General features: G+C 59.6%; 8 protein-coding genes across 8 annotated transcripts; 5 read left to right on the top strand and 3 right to left on the bottom strand.

Annotated features, from left to right (window-relative positions):
• Positions 1 to 358: 358 nt before the first annotated feature.
• On the top strand, positions 359 to 3,266 carry EHS24_001027 (uncharacterized protein; the record flags this gene model as incomplete). The annotated part of the gene is made up of 4 exons (XM_028616833.1): positions 359 to 518; positions 604 to 1,684; positions 1,762 to 3,143; positions 3,199 to 3,266. 4 exons carry the CDS (start codon positions 359 to 361, stop codon positions 3,264 to 3,266), a joined length of 2,691 nt encoding a protein of 896 aa, XP_028480690.1.
• Positions 3,267 to 3,684: 418 nt separating this feature from the next.
• EHS24_001026 (uncharacterized protein) lies at positions 3,685 to 6,659 on the top strand (the record flags this gene model as incomplete). The annotated part of the gene is made up of 5 exons (XM_028616832.1): positions 3,685 to 3,771; positions 3,985 to 4,021; positions 4,475 to 4,503; positions 4,569 to 6,358; positions 6,395 to 6,659. 5 exons carry the CDS (start codon positions 3,685 to 3,687, stop codon positions 6,657 to 6,659), a joined length of 2,208 nt encoding a protein of 735 aa, XP_028480689.1.
• A 1,333-nt stretch (positions 6,660 to 7,992) lies between these two features.
• EHS24_001025 (uncharacterized protein) lies at positions 7,993 to 10,293 on the bottom strand (the record flags this gene model as incomplete). Its single annotated transcript, XM_028616831.1, has 8 exons — positions 7,993 to 8,256; positions 8,313 to 8,864; positions 8,909 to 9,369; positions 9,447 to 9,479; positions 9,643 to 9,721; positions 9,792 to 9,875; positions 9,938 to 10,067; positions 10,121 to 10,293. The coding sequence occupies 8 exons, from the start codon at positions 10,291 to 10,293 to the stop codon at positions 7,993 to 7,995; spliced, it is 1,776 nt and encodes a 591-aa protein (XP_028480688.1).
• Positions 10,294 to 12,068: 1,775 nt separating this feature from the next.
• Positions 12,069 to 12,371, top strand: EHS24_001024 (uncharacterized protein; the record flags this gene model as incomplete). Its single annotated transcript, XM_028616830.1, has 1 exon — positions 12,069 to 12,371. The coding sequence occupies one exon, from the start codon at positions 12,069 to 12,071 to the stop codon at positions 12,369 to 12,371; it is 303 nt and encodes a 100-aa protein (XP_028480687.1).
• Positions 12,372 to 12,918: 547 nt separating this feature from the next.
• RPL17 (60S ribosomal protein L17) lies at positions 12,919 to 13,850 on the top strand (the record flags this gene model as incomplete). The annotated part of the gene is made up of 5 exons (XM_028616829.1): positions 12,919 to 12,921; positions 12,996 to 13,041; positions 13,119 to 13,190; positions 13,349 to 13,643; positions 13,721 to 13,850. 5 exons carry the CDS (start codon positions 12,919 to 12,921, stop codon positions 13,848 to 13,850), a joined length of 546 nt encoding a protein of 181 aa, XP_028480686.1.
• Positions 13,851 to 14,138: 288 nt separating this feature from the next.
• Positions 14,139 to 15,892, top strand: EHS24_001022 (uncharacterized protein; the record flags this gene model as incomplete). Its single annotated transcript, XM_028616828.1, has 5 exons — positions 14,139 to 14,243; positions 14,294 to 14,374; positions 14,534 to 14,638; positions 14,888 to 14,916; positions 15,001 to 15,892. 5 exons carry the CDS (start codon positions 14,139 to 14,141, stop codon positions 15,890 to 15,892), a joined length of 1,212 nt encoding a protein of 403 aa, XP_028480685.1.
• Positions 15,893 to 16,161: 269 nt separating this feature from the next.
• EHS24_001021 (uncharacterized protein) lies at positions 16,162 to 17,980 on the bottom strand (the record flags this gene model as incomplete). Its single annotated transcript, XM_028616827.1, has 4 exons — positions 16,162 to 17,027; positions 17,226 to 17,473; positions 17,736 to 17,825; positions 17,910 to 17,980. 4 exons carry the CDS (start codon positions 17,978 to 17,980, stop codon positions 16,162 to 16,164), a joined length of 1,275 nt encoding a protein of 424 aa, XP_028480684.1.
• Positions 17,981 to 18,197: 217 nt separating this feature from the next.
• Positions 18,198 to 20,004, bottom strand: EHS24_001020 (uncharacterized protein; the record flags this gene model as incomplete). Its single annotated transcript, XM_028616826.1, has 5 exons — positions 18,198 to 18,362; positions 18,658 to 19,054; positions 19,103 to 19,389; positions 19,443 to 19,708; positions 19,785 to 20,004. The coding sequence occupies 5 exons, from the start codon at positions 20,002 to 20,004 to the stop codon at positions 18,198 to 18,200; spliced, it is 1,335 nt and encodes a 444-aa protein (XP_028480683.1).
• Between the last annotated feature and the right edge of the window lie 1,128 nt (positions 20,005 to 21,132).

Here is a 21,132-nt window from a genome sequence, read left to right as displayed (position 1 = left end):
GCCACGGCTGTGCGTATACACCCGCCAAACGCCAGCTTGCCTCCCCCGTCTCTCCCTCGTCCGTGTCCAAAAGATTCTCCTAATCGGATCTCGGCAGCTTGACGGTCCGCGCGCCTCGTTTTGTTGCTTCTCGACATTATCCCAACCAACACCCATCAACCAACAACATTGTCTCCCACATATACCCCATCACGCCCCAACGCATAACAGCCGCCTTGTCTGCACCTCCCGTCTCCCATCCACCCTACAGACACCCTCCAATCCCCCCTCCCCGGCACCCTGGCGCCTGCATTGGTCATTGTCCCGGCCAAAGCAGCGACCACCCATATCCCCACAACTGGAACCTCTTCCTCGGACAATGACATCTGCCCCTCGAGACAACGAGGGCTCGCCGCCTGGGTCAGGGGCACAACGTCGTGCATCTGATTCTGGGATTGTCGGTCGATCAAGCGACGACAATGGCAAGCCGGACAACAACACGCCGGAAAGTGGACAGCTGGCAGTTCACAATGACGCTGGTAAGTTTACTGTGCACAGGGTGTCTCCGTCCCTCCGCACCCACCCCACCCCCCACCATGTAGATGGCTAAACCTAACTTTTAAGCAAACGACATGCCGCCCGCAAAACCGACGACGCCTGCTACTCCTTCTGGTGGGCGCGCAAACGATCCTTCTTCCTTCCATCAACTTCCCACAAAAATCGCCACCGTTGTCATGTCTCAACATGACGAGCGTCTAGGACAACAGCACCACGCGGCTGCCCAGGCGGCTGCTGCTCAGTCGATGCAGCCTGGACCACACCCTCCGCCTCACGGTGCACACGGTGGTCACGCTCTCCACGCTTCCTACGGCCCGACGGATGCCTCCCACTACATGCCCCCTCATGGGATCCCACCAGAGCAAATGCGCTACAACGAGCAGCAGTACGGGGCGATGAGGCCCGTCTATGCCCCACCGCACATGTACTACGACCCCTCGATGGCTGCGGCCGCTGATTACTCTGTCGACCCGACCCACCCCGTCTACCCGACAATCTCGACTCGCACGTCTCCTGTCAACGCCTACACTCCTCAAGCAGGTGTTCCACCATTCCATCCGACAACGCCACCCGTGCCTCAGGCAGCATGGACGGGCTCTCCAATCGGACAACCACAATACTATGGGTCGTTTAGCGGTATCGCGGGACCTCCTCAGCATGGTGGACAGCCCCAGCTCACCGACGAGCTTGGTCACCGCCACTCAATCCCTTCGGTCTACCTTACCCACGCACCGGGATCGACATGGTCGTCGCCCGTCATCTCGTCGCCCTTCCAGTTCTTCAGCCCCTTTCCGGCTGCCAGCCCGCAGATGGACCGCGTCGAGAGCATGGGCTCGCCAGTTCCAGAACCATGGTCGGGCTCAGCTCCCACGCAGAGGCAAGTACGCCCAGGCTTTGTCCCACCACCACAGCAGCCTCATGCGGGCGGCGTGGCGTGGACCAACGCGCCCAATGTAACGCCCAACCCATCTACTGCGTCAACCGCGCGCGATCCTCAGCGGCGATCGTGGAGTGGTCCCTCTGGCGAAGAAGCAAAGTCGTCACCTGCAGCGGGCTCGCAGCGTCCCATCCCCGACCGAGAGCGCAAGGAGTATCACCCGCAGCCACCAGCTCGCCGCAGCGAGTGGGTGATGTGGGTCGGAAATGTGTGAGTACCCCCCCGCATCGCTACGTCGTAGTGTGTGCTGTGTGTATGTTCGTGTGGACATGTGTCTAACGTCCCAGCCCGAGCAATGTTTCCCATGAGGAGCTGTGGCGGTTCTTCAACTCGACGGTTCCCACCGGTGCTGGCGAGAATGGCGAGACCTGGCATGGCCCGTCGTCTATTTTCTTAATCTCGCGGTCGTCGTGCGCGTTTGTCAACTTTTCCTCGCAAGCAGACCTCGACAAGGCGGTACCATACTTCAACGGCCTCTCGCTCCGCCCATGGGACGCCAGGTGCCCGCGTATGGTATGCCGTATCCGCCACAAAGACGACGACCTCCGTGCTGGTGTGGGCGCTCAGCGCGGAGTCGGCATGCACCGGACGTGGGTCGACCAGCACAAGGCGGAGCGCAAAGACTCGACCATTTCACCAAGGACTTCCACGCTCGAGTTGCCCGAGGGTGACCACAGCAACGGCTCGTCGGCGCACAAGAGCTCGGCGAGCATGGCAAGCACAAACTCGAGCTTTTTGGCACACCACTTCCCCAAACGTTACTTTATTCTTAAGAGTCTGTCCATTACCGACCTCGAGGAGAGTGTGCAGTCTGGTCAATGGAAGACCCAGAGGCACAACCAGCCCATCCTTGACCAGGCCTTTAGGACCTCGCAAGAGGTCATTCTCATCTTTGGCGCCAACCGGTCGGGTGAATTCTTTGGCTATGCCAAGATGAGTTCGCCCAGCGTTCGCAACCCCAAGGTTCCCGAGCGCCAGATGACAACCACCAGCCCGGCAAGGCAGGCCTCGATCAATGCCGCCCGCCAGAACTCGATGGGTCTCACTAGCCCCCGTAGCCATGGGGACGCCGCAAGGGGCCCGAGCCGTCGCACCCATCCTGGGTCGACTCCTGCTCCCGCGCCGATCCGCGAGGAGGAAGACGGTACAGAGCGGGGTGAACAGCTGCGTTCGGCCACGGATCCCTACCGCTTGACGCCATGGCACCCGGTGCCGAGCCCGTTCCGCGGCCATTCGGCAGGCGACCTCCCAGAGGGAGACCACGGTATGGGTGGCCTCCACATTTCGGACCCCGATGATGAGCAAGACCTGTTCCGTTCCGAATCACCCGAACTAGTGGACGATCTCATGAGGCGTGCAAGCACGAACACGCTGGACCCCAACCTCCTGCGCGGCGACCGTCGCGAATCCCGCAACCTCCTTCTCGCTGCCGTTGAGCACTCGTCGTCGCTCCAGATTCCCATTGTTGGACGCAAGGACACGGCGCCTCGCCGTCCGTCGGAAGTCCTCAACTCTGTCCCCGACGAGAGCGAGTCGCTTGCTCCGTCGTTCAGACTGCAGTGGGTCAAGACAGACCCTCTGAGCTTTTCCCGGACACGGCACCTCCGCAACCCATGGAACGGCGACCGCGAGGTCAAGGTGTCGCGTGATGGTACCGAGATTGAACCTGGTAAGTTGACCCGTTGTTGCTGCGGCGGAGTGAGAAAACCTAACATTCTCGCCAGGTGTCGGTGCGCTGTTGCTTACCGAGTGGGACAAGCTGGAAACAAACAAGGACACTCCTGCATCCTGAGTCCCGCTGCTCTTGGGCAGCGCCTTATTTTTTATTTGTATATCTATATCCCCTCCGCATTATTATACATGGCACTACGACACACACGACTATGCATTTTATGTTACCCGCCACGCGAGAGCGAGAGAGACAGAGACAGAGACACAGAGATACAGAGCCTGACACATATTTGAGACTGGCAGCAGCCATGACATGTCGTTGCTGCGAATTGCCACCCAGGATCGAGACCACAGAGTGGAGGCCAAGCCAGGCTCTGGCGTCAGGGCTCTCTCGGGGCGGCACACCCACACACCCGCCGCCGTCGTCGTTGGCTCTGCCCGTTGCCGCCGCGCGCGTATCACACCAACAAGCTGCATCTGGTATATCACGGCATCTCGTCGTTGCCTCTTCCTCTTTCCACCTCACCCACACATCTACCATGGCTCCATCCGCTCCCCCCGTCGACCTGGTGGACAAGCTCAAGGCGCTCGGCATCAACGAACGGTCCGCCAAGTTTGCGCTCACGGTGCGTGGATCGCCCCGAGCCCGCGCGATGCCGGCTGTGCTCAGCGTGCACTGTGTCTCGGTGTGGTTTCGCTGCACGGGCCACCTCGACCGGAAGGGAACCCGTCTCGATCCCTCCCAACGCGCCGCACTGAACCTGCGTCATCCACCCAGCGCGCGGTGCAGAGGCAGAGAGTGAGGCGTCCCCGAACACCAGCTGACGCGCACCTGCCAGAAATGCAACAACGATGTGCAGGCCGCAGCCGATTACGGTGAGTTACTGCACACAGATTGCGCGTGGGCGGACCGGAGGGGGGCACACACATGTTGAATGGCGACGAGACCGGCCTAGACCAACGCCTCCCCATCCCCCGTTACTCCGGTCCACGCGGCATGTGCGCTTGTTGGTGCGAGTCAGTTGCTTTCCCACCTTTGTGCGCGAAAGTGACTGCTCCGCCAGCCCCCGCAGGCCCCGCCACCGCCAAAAGTATCGTGCCCATGAACGTGTTTGGCTTTCAGAAACCGGCACACACGCTGACACGTCCTTCTCTACTTCTGTATTGTTGTCGCCACCATCATCAACATCACTGTCCACAAAAAAAAACGCAACTATCCTCATCCATCCTGTGCCTCTGCCCCTTGCGTACCTGCGTCCGTCATGGCGCCTCTCCAACGCTCCCTATCATCGCCTCCCTCCTTGACCGACCTAATGCCCAAACTGAAAGTGTTCTCTGGAAGGGCAGGCAAGGATGAGGTGAGTACTGTCGTCATCTGTTTCGGCGTGCGCAGTGCCAAGCTGACCCCAATCCCTTCTTCCAGGTGAGCGACAGTACCCTAGTCAAGAGCCCCATACTGGACCCCGTGCCCGAGGGCGAGTTGAGCGAGCTCAAGGAGAGCGGCGCCCTTAACGGCGCGCCACGGGGCGGAGGAGGCGAGTCGTCGTCCATCGGACGCTGGCCCATGTCTGGCCGCTTCAGACGGTCGATAGACGCCAGCTTTAGCTCTCTCCGCCCTCCTCGCCGCACCAGTGAAGGCAGCATCCCCACTCCCAGAGTCTCTCTCGGCTATTCAGACGGAGAGACCATATCGCGCGCAACCAGCGACCCATCATCAACAGTCGTCTCAAGTCCGACTTCCCCCAGCCCCCTTTCCTCCCCATCAGCAACGTCCCCACTGACACAGGTTCCCTCTTCTTCCTCCTCTTCGTCATTCCGCGATCCCGATTGGTACACACAACAGTCTGCCGACCTCATCATGAACGCTCTCAGCCGCAGCACTGGCACCACCCCGAGTGCTAGCCGCACAAGTACACCCGTTCCCCCCGCGCCGCCCGTGGCCAAGCCAACGGTCAAGGTTGCCACGCCGGCACCCAAGTCGGACCTCAACAAGCCCACAGCCGGCGCTCTGGCTGCTCTCGGATTCCGCGCCGCTGCAGTCGCTGGCCCCACCATAACCCCTCCTACCGTCATCCCTCCTACTCCCATTGACGCTCCCGTGACGACTCTCCCCGCGCCCAAGCCGACGGTGCTGTCCTCGCGCCCTGTTGGCGGACTGGCAGCCGCGACCAAGGTCCCCAGCCGCTCTCGTTCCCCCTCGCCCTTCTTCCGTGCCCGCAAGTCGCGTGAGGAGCGTCGCGCACGCGACAAGAGTCCCGATATCCAGGCCCTGCGCAAGGACTCGGTGACGGATGTGGGAGCCGAGAGCGACGGCGAGTCGGTTGGCGGCCAGCGTGGCCGTTTCCGCCCCCAGGCATCCGCTTACGAGTCTCCCGACGAGAGTGGAGACGAGCAGTCCGAGGCCGACCAGGAACATGACAACGACTCGGAATTGGAACACACGGATGAGCACACCGACGAGCCCGACGGGTTTGACGTCGACGACTTTTTTGACGACGAGACCAACCAGAACACCGAGGCCAATGCCGTCTATGACGCACCGAGCTGCGACGACGAGACGACCAAGGACCCTGAGAGTGTCGACCCGGCTACCCGCCAGAACTTTGACGTCTATGGCGAGGAGATTGAGCAGGACGTGCTCGGCGAGGGCCCCAACGTTGTCGTCCCCCAGGAGCCCATCTTCCAGGCCCCCTCGGCTCCCGGTCCCAAGCGCCGCAAGTCGGTCAAGTCTGGCCTCGAGATGGTCACCTCGCGCCCGGCCTACGCCCGTGACCGATGCACCGTTACCATCAACCAGGGCGACCCCGATGGAGCTCTCGACAAGAGCGGCAAGCGCATGCGTCGCTACGTCGTGCTGTCCGACTTGTCCGAAGAGTCGCGATACGCCGTCGAGTGGGCGGTCGGCACCGTCGCGCGTGACGGTGACGAAATCTTCCTCATCTCCGTCATGGAAGATGAGAGCAAGGTCGACCCGAAAAAGTGGTCGTCCAAAGACCAGTCGCTCAAGCTCAAGGTGCAAAAGGAGCGCCAGACCACCGCTGTCCTCCTCTCCCGCCAAGTGACTGGCCTCCTCTCGCGCACGCGCCTGAACATTACCGTTACGTGCCAGGCTCTCCACGCCAAAAACGCGAGGCACATGCTTCTCGACCTGATCGACTTCCTCGAGCCGACGCTTGTGATCGTCGGCTCGCGCGGTCTCGGCCAACTCAAGGGGTGAGTTATAATTTCTAGGGCTTGCTAACTCTACAGTATCCTTCTGGGTTCGACCTCGCACTACCTCGTCCAGAAGTCGTCCGTGCCCGTCATGGTCGCCCGTCGCCGCATGAACCGCCCCCTGCGGCGCACCAACCCCGAGGACCTGCGCCACTCGCCCCGTGTCTCCCTTGCGTCTGCCAACATTGAAAAAACGGCGACTAGCAAGCAGGAGGACGACATTGTCGATGCGGCGGACGATGTGGAGCTCGAGGACACGATCAACCAGGTCAAGAGCGAGATGGAGCACAAGAGGAAGTAGTATACGATCGGAGGGAGGGAGGCCTTGGGCTTGGATCTTTTTTTTTTTGTCTGAAGAGTGTTTGTGGGTTGTAATGATGCAGAGCACCGTTCGTTGTTCTCGGCCGTGGTTTGGCCCGGTCTTGCTGCTTGGAATATCTTGCGCGTGGCGCGCAGTATTAGCTGGACGGCCACTCGGAGCGAAGGAGTCTCTATCCTGGCATGTGACGGGTGGCACACACCGCAATGGAAGCGCAGCTGTGCAAGTGCACACATCCATTCAGACGCCATGGTTAGTCACAGCATAATCCGAGACTGTTCTGCCGATCCCGTCCATGTCTGGGATCTGCATCGCAGACCACCTTGCGCCACGGCGCCACAACCAACCTCCTATAGCCAGCAGCAGAGTTCTGCCACTCCCTCGTCCCAGTTCGCCCACTAGACCAAACCCCATATACGCCATGACGTCCTCCCCCACTCGCCCAACGACTCGCAAGCTAGATGGCCAAGCTAATGGAAACCCCCCGTTCCCTGGACCACCCAACCGACCATATTGGGGTTACCACTGTGCCGAACAAGTGGTGCAGGGCAGCCTGGGCCGTGGGGTGTCGTCAACAGCTGGCAGTAGAGGCTGGTTCGAGTGGATATCTCCCAATGCGGGAAGGAGCAGTACTGTACATACTTGTTAAGCGGTCGGCCGCTTGCTCGCTTCATGTTGAGACACGGGCAACGCCTAGATATCCGCGGTGGGACCCGCCGCCTGTGGTGCATACACCAGTCGGGTCGCCCTTAATTAACCACACGACGTGTCCAGACGCACCGGTTCTAAGTTCTAGAAGGGCGGGCAGTAGTGGAGAGTACATACGAAGAGTGGAGGGCGGGTGTAGCTCACACGGCGACCAAGGTCGTGGGCGCGGGCGGGGTCAAACGCGACGGGGTTGTGGCGACCCGAAGAGTGGGTGCGTCATCTGTTGTCAAGTGCCACTGCCAACGGGATGCGTTGCGCCTGCTCCTTCGTGCAGTGGTCGATGACGAATGCCTGGCAGAGTGTCGTGACTGCTGGCTTGTGATCCATGTTGTTGTGGCCCATGAACACACGTCGTCTGCTGTGGCAGGCACCAACCCAGGCATTCCACCTCGGCTGTCAGCCTTCACACGGTCATTTTTGGCCTCATTTAACTACAACCGCGTCTTAACACATGTACCTCTTGCTGACTTGACTGCTGGTCGCAAGCATCGCCGCAATGGTGCGAGAGAGAAGACAACTTTCATCAGGTAAACAACTTTTAAAATATCACTATGTATAAAATAGGCGTTGCCCTCCCCTTTTCAGCAGACAGTGAAGGACCGGACACCTAGTTGGAGAAGAGCATACGGTAGATGCGGATGTACATCGGGGCGGCGGCACGCTCGGCGCGGTAGGCGCGCATGTCCTCGACGGTGAGCCAGCTCTTGCGGCCAGTGTCGAGGTCGATCTCGGAGGCACGGCGGGGAACACCGCGCTTCCAGATATAGCCGATGATCCAGAATCCAAGCATGATGGGAGCGGCAAGGTATGCCAGGAAGAAGGACTGAGCAGCCTCGCCGGGAGAAGCGTTGCCGCCAATGGGCCACACAGCCTTGGGAGACGGTCAGCAAGAGATTTCTTCTGTTGGCCATGTAGCGCAACACTCACAATGTAGAACTGGGCAATGAGGACAATGACGATCAGGCTAGCACCGATGACCGAGCCCCAGATACCACCCATGGCCTTGAAGGGGAGCTCCTCGACGCTGTGGCCCTGGACCTTCCAGGCGCGACGGAAACGGATGTGGGTGACACAGATGGCGAGCCAGGTGAAGAGTGTGCTGAGACCCGAGAGGGCGACGAGCCAGTCAAAGACGGCCGAGCCGACGTCGGCGAGGTTGATGTAGGCGAGGGGGGCAAAGGCGAGGATGAAGACGAGCGACCAGAGGGGGCGACCGGCCTTGTCAACAAAAGCGAAGATCTTGGGCGCGTAGCCAGTCTCGGCGAGGGCAGTGAGAGTACGCGAGCCGGCGTAGACACACGACAGACCGATGGAGAGCACCGAGATACAAATGGTGACGTTGATCAGGTGGTTCATGCCCTTGATGTGGGCCTTGTCCATGACGATAACGAAGGGGGAGACATCGGCGCCGGAACCGTTGAAGAGGCGGTCGTCGTTGTAGGGAACGAGAAGGCCGATGATAACGAGCGACGAGACGTACTGTACCAGTCAGCAAATGTGGCATGGACCGAGCATTTACTCACGATAAGGGTGATACGCCAGAAGGTGTTCTTGACGGCCGAGGGCATGGTCTTGCGGGGGTTGGGGGTCTCGGTGGCAGCAAGGCCGACGAGCTCGGTACCAGCAAACGAAAAGGCAGCAGTGACGAACACGGCACAGACACCCTTGAAGCCGTTGGCAAATGCACCGGGGTTTTGCCACAAGGCGCCACCGATGTAGTGGTCAAAGTCACCTCCCGCGGGGCCACCGCCGCAGACGCAGACAATGCCGATAATCAGGAAAATGATGACCACTCCAAGCTTGAGGCACGACGACCAGAATTCTTCCTCGGCATATCCAAGAGTGCCGAGAATGGTGAAGAAGACGATAATGGCCCAGAAGATGGTGATCCAGACACCGAGCGGGACGGCATCCGTCCAGTATTGAACGGTGCTACCAGCGACAGTAATTTCGAGAGGGAGGACAACGGCCCACTGGAAGACATCTACATGGTCAGCCGTTGCTGCGACATGACGGTACGCTCATGGACAAGTCATGAACGTCCGCAGAAACAATGCTTACAGTTCCAACCCATAGCGAAAGCGAACGAGGGATCTGGTTGCGTCAGAATGATGTCCTGGGTGGAAGGTTACGCCACACGTGATCGGCGGGGCGGGCCGCCACAAAGTGGCACCTGCAGCCCAACGCCCTCGTCTCCCCAGGCACTGCACTGCTCTCCATAGCATTTGCACTCGCCCATGTCATTGCACAAACTCACCCAACATGCGGCTCGCAAGCGTGTAGAAACCACCAGAGACGGGGAACACAATGGCCATCTCGCCGAGAGCTTGGGTGACCTGTTGATGTTGTCAGCGGATGTTCCAACGGAGGGGTCGATCCTTGACCCAGGTGCCACACTCAACTCACGTTGATAAGCATCACACCCATGATGATCCATGCCAAAAGAATACCAGCGGGGCCGCCCTTAGCGAGAGCAGAACCCGAACCAACCTGTGTGTGGCGTCAGCATACGACCACGGTGACTGGTGGCGCAGAGGACACGACGGACGCACGAAGAGACCAGTTCCGATGGAACCACCGACGGCAATCATCTGCAGATGCCTGGGCTTCATCTTCTGCTGGAGGAGAGGGTTGTCATATTGCTGGAACTCGGGTGGGATGTCACCGTGAGCGACAAGACCACTGTGTGTGTGTGTCAGTACTCGCCCATCGAGCGCGTTGCGGCAGCCACTCACCGAGTAGTGCCGGGAGCACGCTTGAAACTCTCAAAGTTGAGACCCGCGCGCGTGAGAGCGCTCTCCTTGCTGGGGTCATAGAACCCCTCATCCGGGTACGCGGCTCCGACGTCAACGTTTCCGTTGTCGTGGGTCTTGCCAACGTCCTTCTCTATGTCGGACGACGACGACATGTTGGTGTTGTTGTTGTTGCGGTTGTCGCTTTGCAGCGGTTGTTATATAAATTCCACCTCTGAGCTGGTACACAGGTGTGGAGGGGATAGGGGTGGCTCCGCCTACGGGTATCATGGTAGTTATACATGGGACCCCCCGTACAATGCTATCTGCCTGTGCACACTCTGTATCACATCGGTGGCACCCTCTTGCCCATCTGCCACTCCCACCCTGAGTTGGGGCTCACAAGCGGACCACGCCACCAGCTTCAAAGCAAGCGTCTGGCCAGTAGACGCTGACCTCGTCTTAGCGATGTGGGCCATGCCAAGCCCGCTTGTCTCTGGCACACCCCCTCTGATGTTTCTCCTGTGACGTGGCCACCTGACACCACCTGACGACAGCCAAGACACTTAGCCAAGACTTCAACCAGGTGGGTGCCACATTCAATTTCCGCGCCTTCCTTCCCTAATGCGCCTTATCGATGGACAGTGCCTGGTTGAGCGCCATATCGCGCAACATTGTGCTTTGACTGGCGCCAAGCCACGGTCTCACCTGTTCCGCATGCCCACTGTGGACACGCTTATCACAGCCGGCGTTCCGGCACCAGCATCGGCCAGACGCTCGGAGCTTGCTCCACCATCGCCGAAACACTCCTCACCGTCAGACGGCGCAGGAGAACACTTACTACGTGTGTTTATTTACATACGTGTTGGGCTCAGCATGTTTTACTAAAACCAAATTTACCGAGCGCTCGGTTTTCGAGGCAAACACATGTTCTTCCCGCGGCGGCGCCACCTTGACCCGTTGGAACAGGTCGGAACACAGTTGCGTAGACTGCCGAACGTCCTCGTGCAGGGCGTGAACGGCCACCAGTCCCGACATCCAGAGCCAATGGCAGATCCGGCCGATGTGGGCGGAAGACGGTTAACCATTACTAGCTGAGCGTCCCCGTCTCTTGGCAGGACCGGAACAACCGGGGACGGCGTTCAAGCCTCGACGCATGGCCGGGGCACCAAGAAATGGACCCATGTGGATCCATGTGGACCCGTTGAGCCATTCCGTTTACCCGTTGCATGTGGTGGGGCTGGTCCGGGCTGTGGCGAGGCATATGGTTTGTAGTGCCAAGACCTTGGCCGCACCCGATCGGTCTCTCTCCAGCTGCCCTCTGTCTTGGTCACATGACATGTCAAGCTAACAACACAGTAAATGGTGCCCACCTTGTGGTAGCCGCCATAGGATCATAGGAAATCCGGTGCTGACGCCATAATAACACGCAGTCTACTTCCGCCCTGTGGCACACACCGCGGTAAAGGCCGCAGCCAGACCGATACGCGCTTTTTGTTATGGCCACGGCAGGACCGCGGTCGCGCGCCTGTTTGTGAGGAGGGATTCGGCAAATGCCATAGGCGAAGAGCATACACCGAAGAGCAGTCGCAGCCCTGCCGCACTACTGGGCGCGTCGCAAGGTGTTGCTGCGGAGGGACCAAGGTCAGTCCTGGGGGTGTTTACGAGATCCATCACGGCCTGGCGTCCTCCTGTACCGAGACGCGACTGGAGCATCGTTTTGTATACTGCAAAACAATGAAAGATGACATGCAGAGAGAACAGAGCCCCGAGGACTGGAGTGCGTGAGGATGATAACCTTCCCGTGTTACGCGTCCACACTCCCAACCAGCGGCCCCTGGACCCAACGGGGCTATCCAGTGGACGCTCCTGCAGGCGTACTTTGTTCTCAACCCTAAGCGAACAGCGCCCTCAGGTCCCGCTCAGACACCGCTAGCCACCCCCCCCCCACATGCACCTCCACAAACAGTTATCTGACAGTGCTGGCATGCTGGTAACTGGGAACAGTGCAGCCAAGCCCACGCCTGCCGTTGACTTTGGCAACAAAGATCAAGGCCAGGCACACAACCAGCACATGGATGCCGGGACGATACGCTACGCGTGTACAAGCCCAAGAGAGCAGCCCAGAAGAGAGGCGCAGAAGAGGGGCTGGGGAGAACGGGAACACGGGCAAGGTGTGACCCGACATGAGGACGGCCACTGGAATCAGCGTGGCCTGGAACTCGATCACAGGACCAGGTCCAAAGGAACATAGTGGATCCTCGTCTATCCGCTGCACCGCTGTGCAAGCACCACCTTGCTTAACAGACATATCTGGACGCTGTTTAGAGCAGCAGCCGGTTGTACAACTGTCGAGGCGCGCTTTGTGCGGAAGGGGACCCTACCATGTGGGCGGTGGTCAGTGAGGAGGACGGTTCGATGACCATGATAGTAATGGGGGTAAGTGATCAAGGGAGTGTGAGTGTCATGTTTACTCTGGACTGTGTTCTGTTTGGACTGTGTGTGTTCTGGCACTCTGCTGGTTCATGCAAGTTGGATCTCCGCAAGGTGATGCACAAACGACTTTGTAACCATCGCGATCGCCCTCCACCGGGGGTGACGTTGGACGGAATCAAAATTGATCACATCGAACGGAAGCAAAACTGGAGTGCCACTTTTTCGCTGCTCAAACGCCGACGCGCGGCGTTTGCCCGGAAACCGCATGTTGGCTGCTGGCGAGGCGTCCGCGTACGGTGGGCGGGAGTGTGCTGCTCTTCGGTCGTCGCCATCTTCAAGCAGGTAACCGTCAAACACCCAAAAAAATGGTGCGTACAAGCACAGCGGACACGGCGACGGCGTCGTGCCGTGCACGCCGAACAATTGCTGACGAAATGCGCAGGTCCGCTACGCCTCCGCCCACCTCGTTAACTCGAACCCCGAGAAGTGTATGTCGCGCGAGAGTGCTGGACAGATTTGAAGATCTGGTCCAGGAGGAAAGAGACAAGTGGTCTGACATTTGCAGTCGCCAAGGCTCGCGGCGAGTACGTCCGCTCGCACTTCAAGAACACTCGCGAGGTTGCCGCCGCCGTCTCGGGTGCGTAGATCGAGAGAATGCACGGCAAGGCCAGGACTGGAGGGAGAGGGACCCGAATTTGGAGATTTGGGAGGGCGGAATTGTTGCGTGGTTCCCTCTGGTCCTGGGGGTCGTGTTGGAGGTGGAAACGATGGGGACGCCGTCTAACCCGTTCACAGGCATGAAGCTCTCGAAGGCCTACGCCTACCTCTCGGACGTCCAGGAGCACAAGCAGTGCATTCCCTTCCGCCGCTTCGACGGCTCGATGGGCCGCACTGGCCAGGCCAAGCAGTTCAAGACCACCAAGGGTCGCTGGCCCGTCAAGTCGGTTCAGTACATCCTCCGCCTCCTCAAGAACGCTGAGTCGAACGCCGACGCCAAGGACCTTGCCGTCGAGGAGCTCTTCATCAAGAACATCGTCGTCAACCAGGCCCCCAAGACCCGCCGCCGCACTTTCCGCGCCCACGGTCGCATGTGAGCATCCCCGACCGTGCTGCTCTGCAGCGCGATCTCCGCGGAGTGTTGTGTAAACTCGTACTGACTATGCCCAGCAACCCCTACCAGGGCCACCCCTGCCACATCGAGATCATCCTCTCGACCCCCCAGTCCGAGGTCACCCGCGCCAAGGACCTCGACGTCTCGGCCAAGACTGGCCAGACCGTTGCCGCTATTGAGGCATAGATTGCTTTTTGCATGCTCGGGAGGGCACTAGGGTGTCGTGTATGATGGATCATATGCCTCAGACTGTCGTTGTCGTCATGCTTGTCACCATCGATTGATTTCTTCTGTTGCATACCAAACATTTTGTTGCACCTGGGTGGCGGTTTTTTGGCTTTTCTCCGTGCATGTGGCACTCACGCAGGGCGGTGGTGATCGCCGGTGACGTTCTGGGATTGCTCCGTTGCATTTACTTTCCACTCCACACATCGTTCTGGTCGTCGCCCATTGTGCCAACTAACACCAAACCCCATGTCCCAGTCAGGCCCACCCGCAGACGCCAAGCAGGCCCAGGCGGCTGCGCTTGCAGAGCTCGAGAACGCACAGCGCCGCAAGCGCACCATTGACTCCACCTTGGTACGCATGACCATGAGCGGGCGTGTGTCCCGCCGTCACTGACGCTGTAGGCCAACCTCGAAGCGTCGATCTGGGCCTTTGAGGGCAGCTATCTCGACGAGACGGCGGCTTCTGGCGGTAACATTGTCAAGGTGCGCTCGTGTTGCCTCGCCTGCATGAACGAGCAGTGACTGACGCGGTTATACCACCCTCCTTGTCGTGGCCGGTGTCTGCTCCATTCCTTTGACCGTACGCGCGCTGTATTTGCACTGCATTCTCACGCACACCACCTCCTCTGCTTCACACTACAGGGCTTCGACAACTACCTCAAGCCTCCCGGTACCCAGAACAAGAAGAAGGTCGATAACTCTGACGTCGACCGTCTCTTCTCGACGAGTTCAGTCACTTTCCAACAGGTCCGTCCGGGGTGATATTGGGGGGACCACTGACTAGACAGTCTATGAAATAAACCTCTTACAACATCAACAACGAACACATATATCCAACGACCTCCGATATGACTACCCCACCACCCACGAACGACGCACCTCCACCCACCACCCACCCACTCGCTCCACCTCGCCATGAAATATCGGCTGGACAAACTTGTCGCCGTGGCTGTCCGCGCTGCTCGTCTGTGCATTGTCGCTATCGCGCATTGACAGAGTCTTGAGCGCCAGTATGCCATGGCTGCGTAGGTCCCCCGTCTGGCCGTACCTTGTGCATATTATACCCCTAGTGAAACGAAAAACCGCGCGGCCAAACCCATAACCTGCAGGTCTAGGGCTATCATGCCCCCGCCTCCAATCCCGACGTACTCGACCCAGCCTTCAAGCTCGAGCTACTCAAACTACACCCAGACTCGCATGGCGAATGCCCGCCAGTCGCATGCAGCTGGCCCGTCCACTGTCTCTACTCCCTCATACTACGTCCCCAACCTTCCCGCCAACCAGGCGCCGCACGCGACATACCAGGTGCCTCCTCTGTGGGCTCGCCATACGGGCAACGACCGTATCGGTCTTGCCACCCCGAACTCGAACGCAATTGCCTCGAGATCCGGCAGTGCGAGCAACCCCATCATGACCTCTGACAACTGCAACAACCTTCCTGCAACCGCCGCCGCCGCCGCCGCCGGGCCGACGCAGACCCTGCCGCAGCCGCAGACCGAGACCTTGCTCGCGCTCACTCCCGCTGAGATTGCGGCGTACGCCAGCATCGACTTTACGCAGCTGAGCAACGCCGAACTGAGCCTGCTTGCTGCCAAGCTTGGTCCCTTCGTTGACTCGGCGGTGCAGGCCCAGGTTCACGCCCCGGGCGCCAGCGCCAGCGCGAGGATGAGCACCAGCCCCAGCACCGGCACCGGCACCGCCCCCGGGAACTCCACTTCGACGTCTGCGCCTGTGCCAGCGACCATGGTGGTCCCCACGCTCCCGCCCCTGCCCCTGCCTGCTACTACTACACTGCCGACCCCCGCGACTCCTACGAGCATGCCCACGGCGTCGGCGACCATGACGATGCCCATGCCCACGCCGCCCGCACCCTCGACCCCCGGCCCGTCGGGCCCCGTGGGTCCGACCATGCCCTACACCCCCGTGACGCCCACCCAGTCGGATGGTATCGCCGCCCTGCCGGCCGACGCACTCATCCACTCGAGTCCACAGGATGTGTGAAGATGCTCCGGTCCGGACATGCGAGGGAAAGGTCATGTGATGAAGCGAGCGCAGGGAATGAGAACGGGGCATGTTTCTATCTGCACACACGAGCCATCTGCCAACTGCCAACTGCCAACTGCCAACTGCCAACTGCCAACTGCCATCTGCCATCTGCCATATATCTACCATTTGTACACAGGCACAATCCACGTCCATACATATTGTTCCATGCGAATTCTACTGCTATTGAGAGATTTGATATATATATATAGCGAGACACGGGTGGCTCAAGTGTGCTCGGGCATGATGGGGATCTCGGGGTCCTCGTCCTCTGGGAGCTGGATCGCGGGGGGGACAGTGAAGAAGATGGGCTGCAGGAGACCGTTGTACACAAACGTGCCGTAGACGAGCATGCCAAAGCCGGTGATCTGGAGGAGGGAGTATGGCCACACGAGCGTCTCCCATCCGATGAGCAGCGACACGATCCAGATACCGAGGGTACGGCACGTGTCGATGGTCGAGCGGGTGGTGGCGCTCACACGCGAGGTGACAGAGAGACCGAAGAAGTTGAACGCGCCAATCGAGAGGGCAATGGCGAACGAGGCCCACATGACGGCCGGGTTGTTGACAATCTGGTGCCAGCCGCGCGGGACGTCAAAGTAGGGCGACTTGTTGGCGAAGAGCAGGTGCAGGATGGGCATGCCGATCAGAGTCGTAAGACCGCCAAACATGCCCTCGAGGGTGACGGCAGCAAGGGGCTCGATGGTGTAGTGGGACATGATCTTCTCCTCGATGACGTACTGGCTAGCAGTAAAGATCTGGGCGAAGAGGATGAGGGCCACACCGAGTGCGACCTTGGCGGGGTCGTCCTCGGCGCGCGTCGAGGTGGCGACGTAGACAAGGCGGGTGACGAGGTCGGCAGGCTCATCGCCATCGCCGATGGTAGCCTTCTTGACGAGCGTGCCAGCCAGACCAACGAGACAGACACCAAGCGTCACGACAACGAGAGATGCCCACTGGTATGCAAACAGGTGGCGGCGGAGGAAGAGGACAGACAGGAGACCGACCCACAACACCAGCGCACCACGCGACATCTGGTAGATCGAGACAGGAGTGAGAATGAGGCCAACGTTCATAAGAGTCGTGCCGCAGACTGCGGTTGTCAGCCGGGTTTCGGGATATCCAGATGGAAGAGGCAAAAAGCAGCATTCCACACGCCACACAGCTCACACGACCACGACTGCCTTGGACGTCTGGGCGTATGATAAGGCAGTGCGGATCGACCCGGCAGGAGGATCACAACACGCCGCCAGCTAGTCCAATAGCGCCCACGACGTTGAACGAGACTCACTGTCAAAGAACGCCGGGAACCACAGCCAGAACGCGGCAAATCCACGCATGCGCGTCTGTCCAACCTGGGTCTCGGTGCTCGACACGCTGGCATCGTCGTCGTCGTCGGCCTCGGCTGGCACAGGGCTGTATCCCTCCTCGCCCTCGCGAGCGAGCAGGCGAGAGAGGTACGACGGGCGGCCCTTTGTCGGCGCGTTGAGGTAGTTCCACAGCAGCGGGAGGACACAGAGGAACTCGCCAATGAACATGCTGTATGATGTCAGCTGAGGTGTGCTCAACTGTACATTGGCGCCACCACCTCCGTTCTTGGCGATGGATGCGCCCCCAATGGCCAATCTGCCGTGGACCAGCCTCATCTGATAGACTCATGAGGTGGCCCATGGTCTCGCTGCGTGGGGCAGTCCGACTACCGGGGCGGTGGCGGTAACGGCGGCGGCGCGAGGGGGGCAGCCTTGCAGTGCTCCCGTTTCGGGACATGCCGAAGCTTTCGTGGGGATGGGGAGATACGCACTTGAGTGTCTGGTAGACGGGCTGCTCAAAGTCGATGCGGGGGCCGCTGCCATCGCAGTTCTCGACGCAGAGCTTGTCCTGGTACTTGGTCCTGTCGGTGGTGAGCTTGAGCACACGGGGACGGGGGGACGCGCGACGGGGGCCGGTCTCCGCGTGTGCGGGTGGCGATGCTTACAAGAGACTGTTGGCGCAACCTGTGAGGAACATGCCAGCGATGAGGGTGGATACCCCCGTGGTGGACGACATGATGCGAGGCTGCTGGATGTGTGGTATATGTGATGAACAAGAACTGGATGGATGGACGATTGAGAGATATGGGGCAGACGATGATTGCGCGTGGTGTGCGTTCTCGATCGGGTGGTTCGGGCAAGCACACGGGCTGGCGCTGGGTGGCGCGCGCGTTCATACACCACCCAGGCACCACTCTCGGGGGCACCAACGGTCTCGTCCGATCCCCTACGCATCATCCTTCCATCTCACTCGACCACAAGCATGCAGCAGCGCGAACCAGCTCGGCTACGAGTTCAGTTGGCAGGGAGACACGATCGCCGACACCGTGGATACTGGTACCAGTGGCCCGCAAGACATCGCTGTCGAGGTAGCAGATATGGTACGTACCTCGACCACCCTATGCCCAAAGTCACCCATTTGTGTCCAGTATAATACATGTGTGTAGTTCAATAATGTGCTTGCAATCGCCCACCTCCTTCCAATGCAACATAGACAGCCGCCTCCAGAGTGTCCTTGAATGCGACAGTTGCAAGTCCCGTCCCTGGCAGCACCTGCGTCGACATTGCCACCTGTGCAGCCCGTCAGTATTTGGTGGTCCACCTTGCTTTCGTATCGCGGTGGCTGGGGGGTCCATATCCCCGGATCCCCGGCTGGGCCCATATCCCCCCTCTCCGTGCCTGCGGGTGACTCACAGCAATTCCCGCCTTCAAATCAATCCAATACAGTGTTCCAGCAGCCCCGCCCCACCCGATGCTGCCAGCATGGCGGCCAGGCATACCCAGGCATGGACGCCGGCGGCCGTCGTGGGGCGTGTAGATTGCCGTGGCCGTGGTCCAGTCGGCCTCGCCGGGAGCAATGGCCTCGCCGAGGACGTGGGTGACACACTCTGCCACATCCTCAATGGCCGACTCAGGGAGGGTGGGGTTGAACAGCGACTCGACAGACTTGTCCGACAGAATTGGGTTGGCCGGGCGGGGTGCGCCATTGTGAATGGCGACGTAGTGGGCCAAAAGGTGTTGGAGGATGACTGCGTAGTCGTGGCTGGTGGAATACGCAGCGCCGCCCCCGACAACGTACTCGATCTCCTCCCTTCTTCCAATGTCAGCCAAAGTGTGTCCACTTGTGCTGCAGACTTACTTTCGCGGCAGCATGAGCATTGCTGCTGGGCTCTTACGGTCAATGGCCTGGAAGACTCCGTCTGAGCGCCTCCAGCGCAGCGGCATGAGTCTGTCATCCCAGTCCGGACCAAAGGGGAAAAAGGTCGTGGCCTTGAGGCCCAGAGGCTTCAGAATGTTGTCCTGGAGGTAGTCCTCCGAGCTAGTCCCCGTCAAATGGGGTAGCATGAGGCCCAGCCAGTCGAACGAGTTGCCATACTGGAAACTTGTACCAGGCTCGAAACAGAGGGGCGTGTGGATGAGGTTTTCCTGGCACAAGTCAGCGGCAGATACGGTGGTCGTTGCCCTGCTGTATCACTTACCACCTTGCACGAGTTGACAAACCCCCTGCCCTTGGCCGCACGCTTCTTGTGCCTCATCACTGTAGGCCCATACTCCATTCCAAACCCGCAGGTCAGGTTGAGGAAGCTGAGGAGGGTCACAGGCTCGGTGTTGGGCTTGTAGATTGGGGTGTCGTCCTTTTCGAACCCGACGATAATCTTGGACGCCGCCTCGTCCAGAGGTGCAAACTTGGTGCGCATGTCCGTGTCAAGCGTGAGCAACCCCCTGTCCACTAGCTGGAGGTAGCCTGGGAGGAGGGTGTGCGTCAGCCCACAGAAGAAAAAAGGCAGGTCCCCACGGCAACTGAGGAGAGGGGTACTCACAGATGGAGGTGAGGAGCTTGGTCGTGCTGGCAAACCACATGAGGTCGTCTTCCTTCAGCGCACGACTGTCGGGCTTGAGGGGGTCGAACGGCCCAGTGGTGCCGCTGAAGAGGATGCCCTCGGCGTTGGCAACGGCGAGCGTCCCCGGCACACCCGTTGCGGCGAGCGCAGTGTTCAAAATCGCAGCCCCGTCGGGCTTGAGGCGCGGAATGGGTATCATTTTGTTGATGGTTGTGGGGGTTGGGGGGACGGCAAGATGTCAGATGTTGCGCGGCTGGGCGGACCTAGGTATATGAAAGCCTGTTGCCTGTGGGTTAACGGTCCATGTGCGGGCTGGAGCTGTTGGCTTTTTGGATCTCGTTGGAGCGGCGTTGCGGCGCACTGGACGCGTCCTGTAAGTTTAATATGTTGGCCTGCGATCCCTGCGAACGGCTTAGCCCAGGGCCCCCACAGCGCTCAACACACGTCATCCCGAGTATTACCCGGGTACCCCGGCTCCGCCAGCCTTTGTCGGCCGTAGCCGAAACTCAATAGATCGTGAGCAACGAGCAAGTGCGGATGTGCATCGTAGTGGCGACGTGACTGCCGTATGTCACGCCGTGTGCTAGGGCTTGACAGAGTGCGGGTGGGGGGTGGACGAACGAAGTGTAACAAACTCTGCGGAGGGTGGGATAGGCCCTCGCCCTGGTTGAGCATAAGTATTCTGTTCACACAGTATGTGTGGTCCACTTGGACCCCGGCAACACTGTGTTCAAGATCAGCGGCTCACTACCGACGTCACAGTCTGGGCTCTACGTGAGCGGCTGACCAACGGGTGCCTCTTTGGGGGTGCTTGTGTAGCAAAGGCGGTGGCGTTGCGACGAGCGGCAGAACAAGCGGCGCAAGAAGCGGCGCAACTGTGAGGCGCTTTATATTTATACCAGTGGTCATTGCCGTTGAGCTCGGTAAGCGGCGACCGCACTTACTGTACAACTGACTGGCATGACTGGCCTTTGCAGCAGAGTGCCTGCTCCGTCGATTCCGAATAGTGCTTGTGGACACGGTGCCACTCGGTGTTTCCAGTTACTGGTTACACGATTCACGTAATAACGGATCTTAACTCGGCGTCTGTGGCGCATCTTAAGCATGTTCTAGAGCCATTCCTACAGCCAAATGGAGTTTCATCCCTTGCCTGGCCTATTCCAGAGTATTGTGTCGAACTGGTAGTGTGAACACAGAGAAGTCAGACTTGATGTTCATTGTGTCGTTCGCTTTTCTCGCTGACGATAACATGTTTGTTTATTTGTTTCCCTCTTTCACATACACTGTGTCCTATACTCTGCCCATGCCACCTTCGTACACGTTTCAC

The sequence above is a fragment of the Apiotrichum porosum genome (genome assembly GCF_003942205.1).
Source record: "Apiotrichum porosum strain DSM 27194 chromosome Unknown scaffold_1, whole genome shotgun sequence".
NCBI lineage: Eukaryota > Fungi > Basidiomycota > Tremellomycetes > Trichosporonales > Trichosporonaceae > Apiotrichum > Apiotrichum porosum.
Note: the sequence above shows the minus strand (reverse complement) of the source record. Positions and strands in the feature narration are given on the sequence as shown.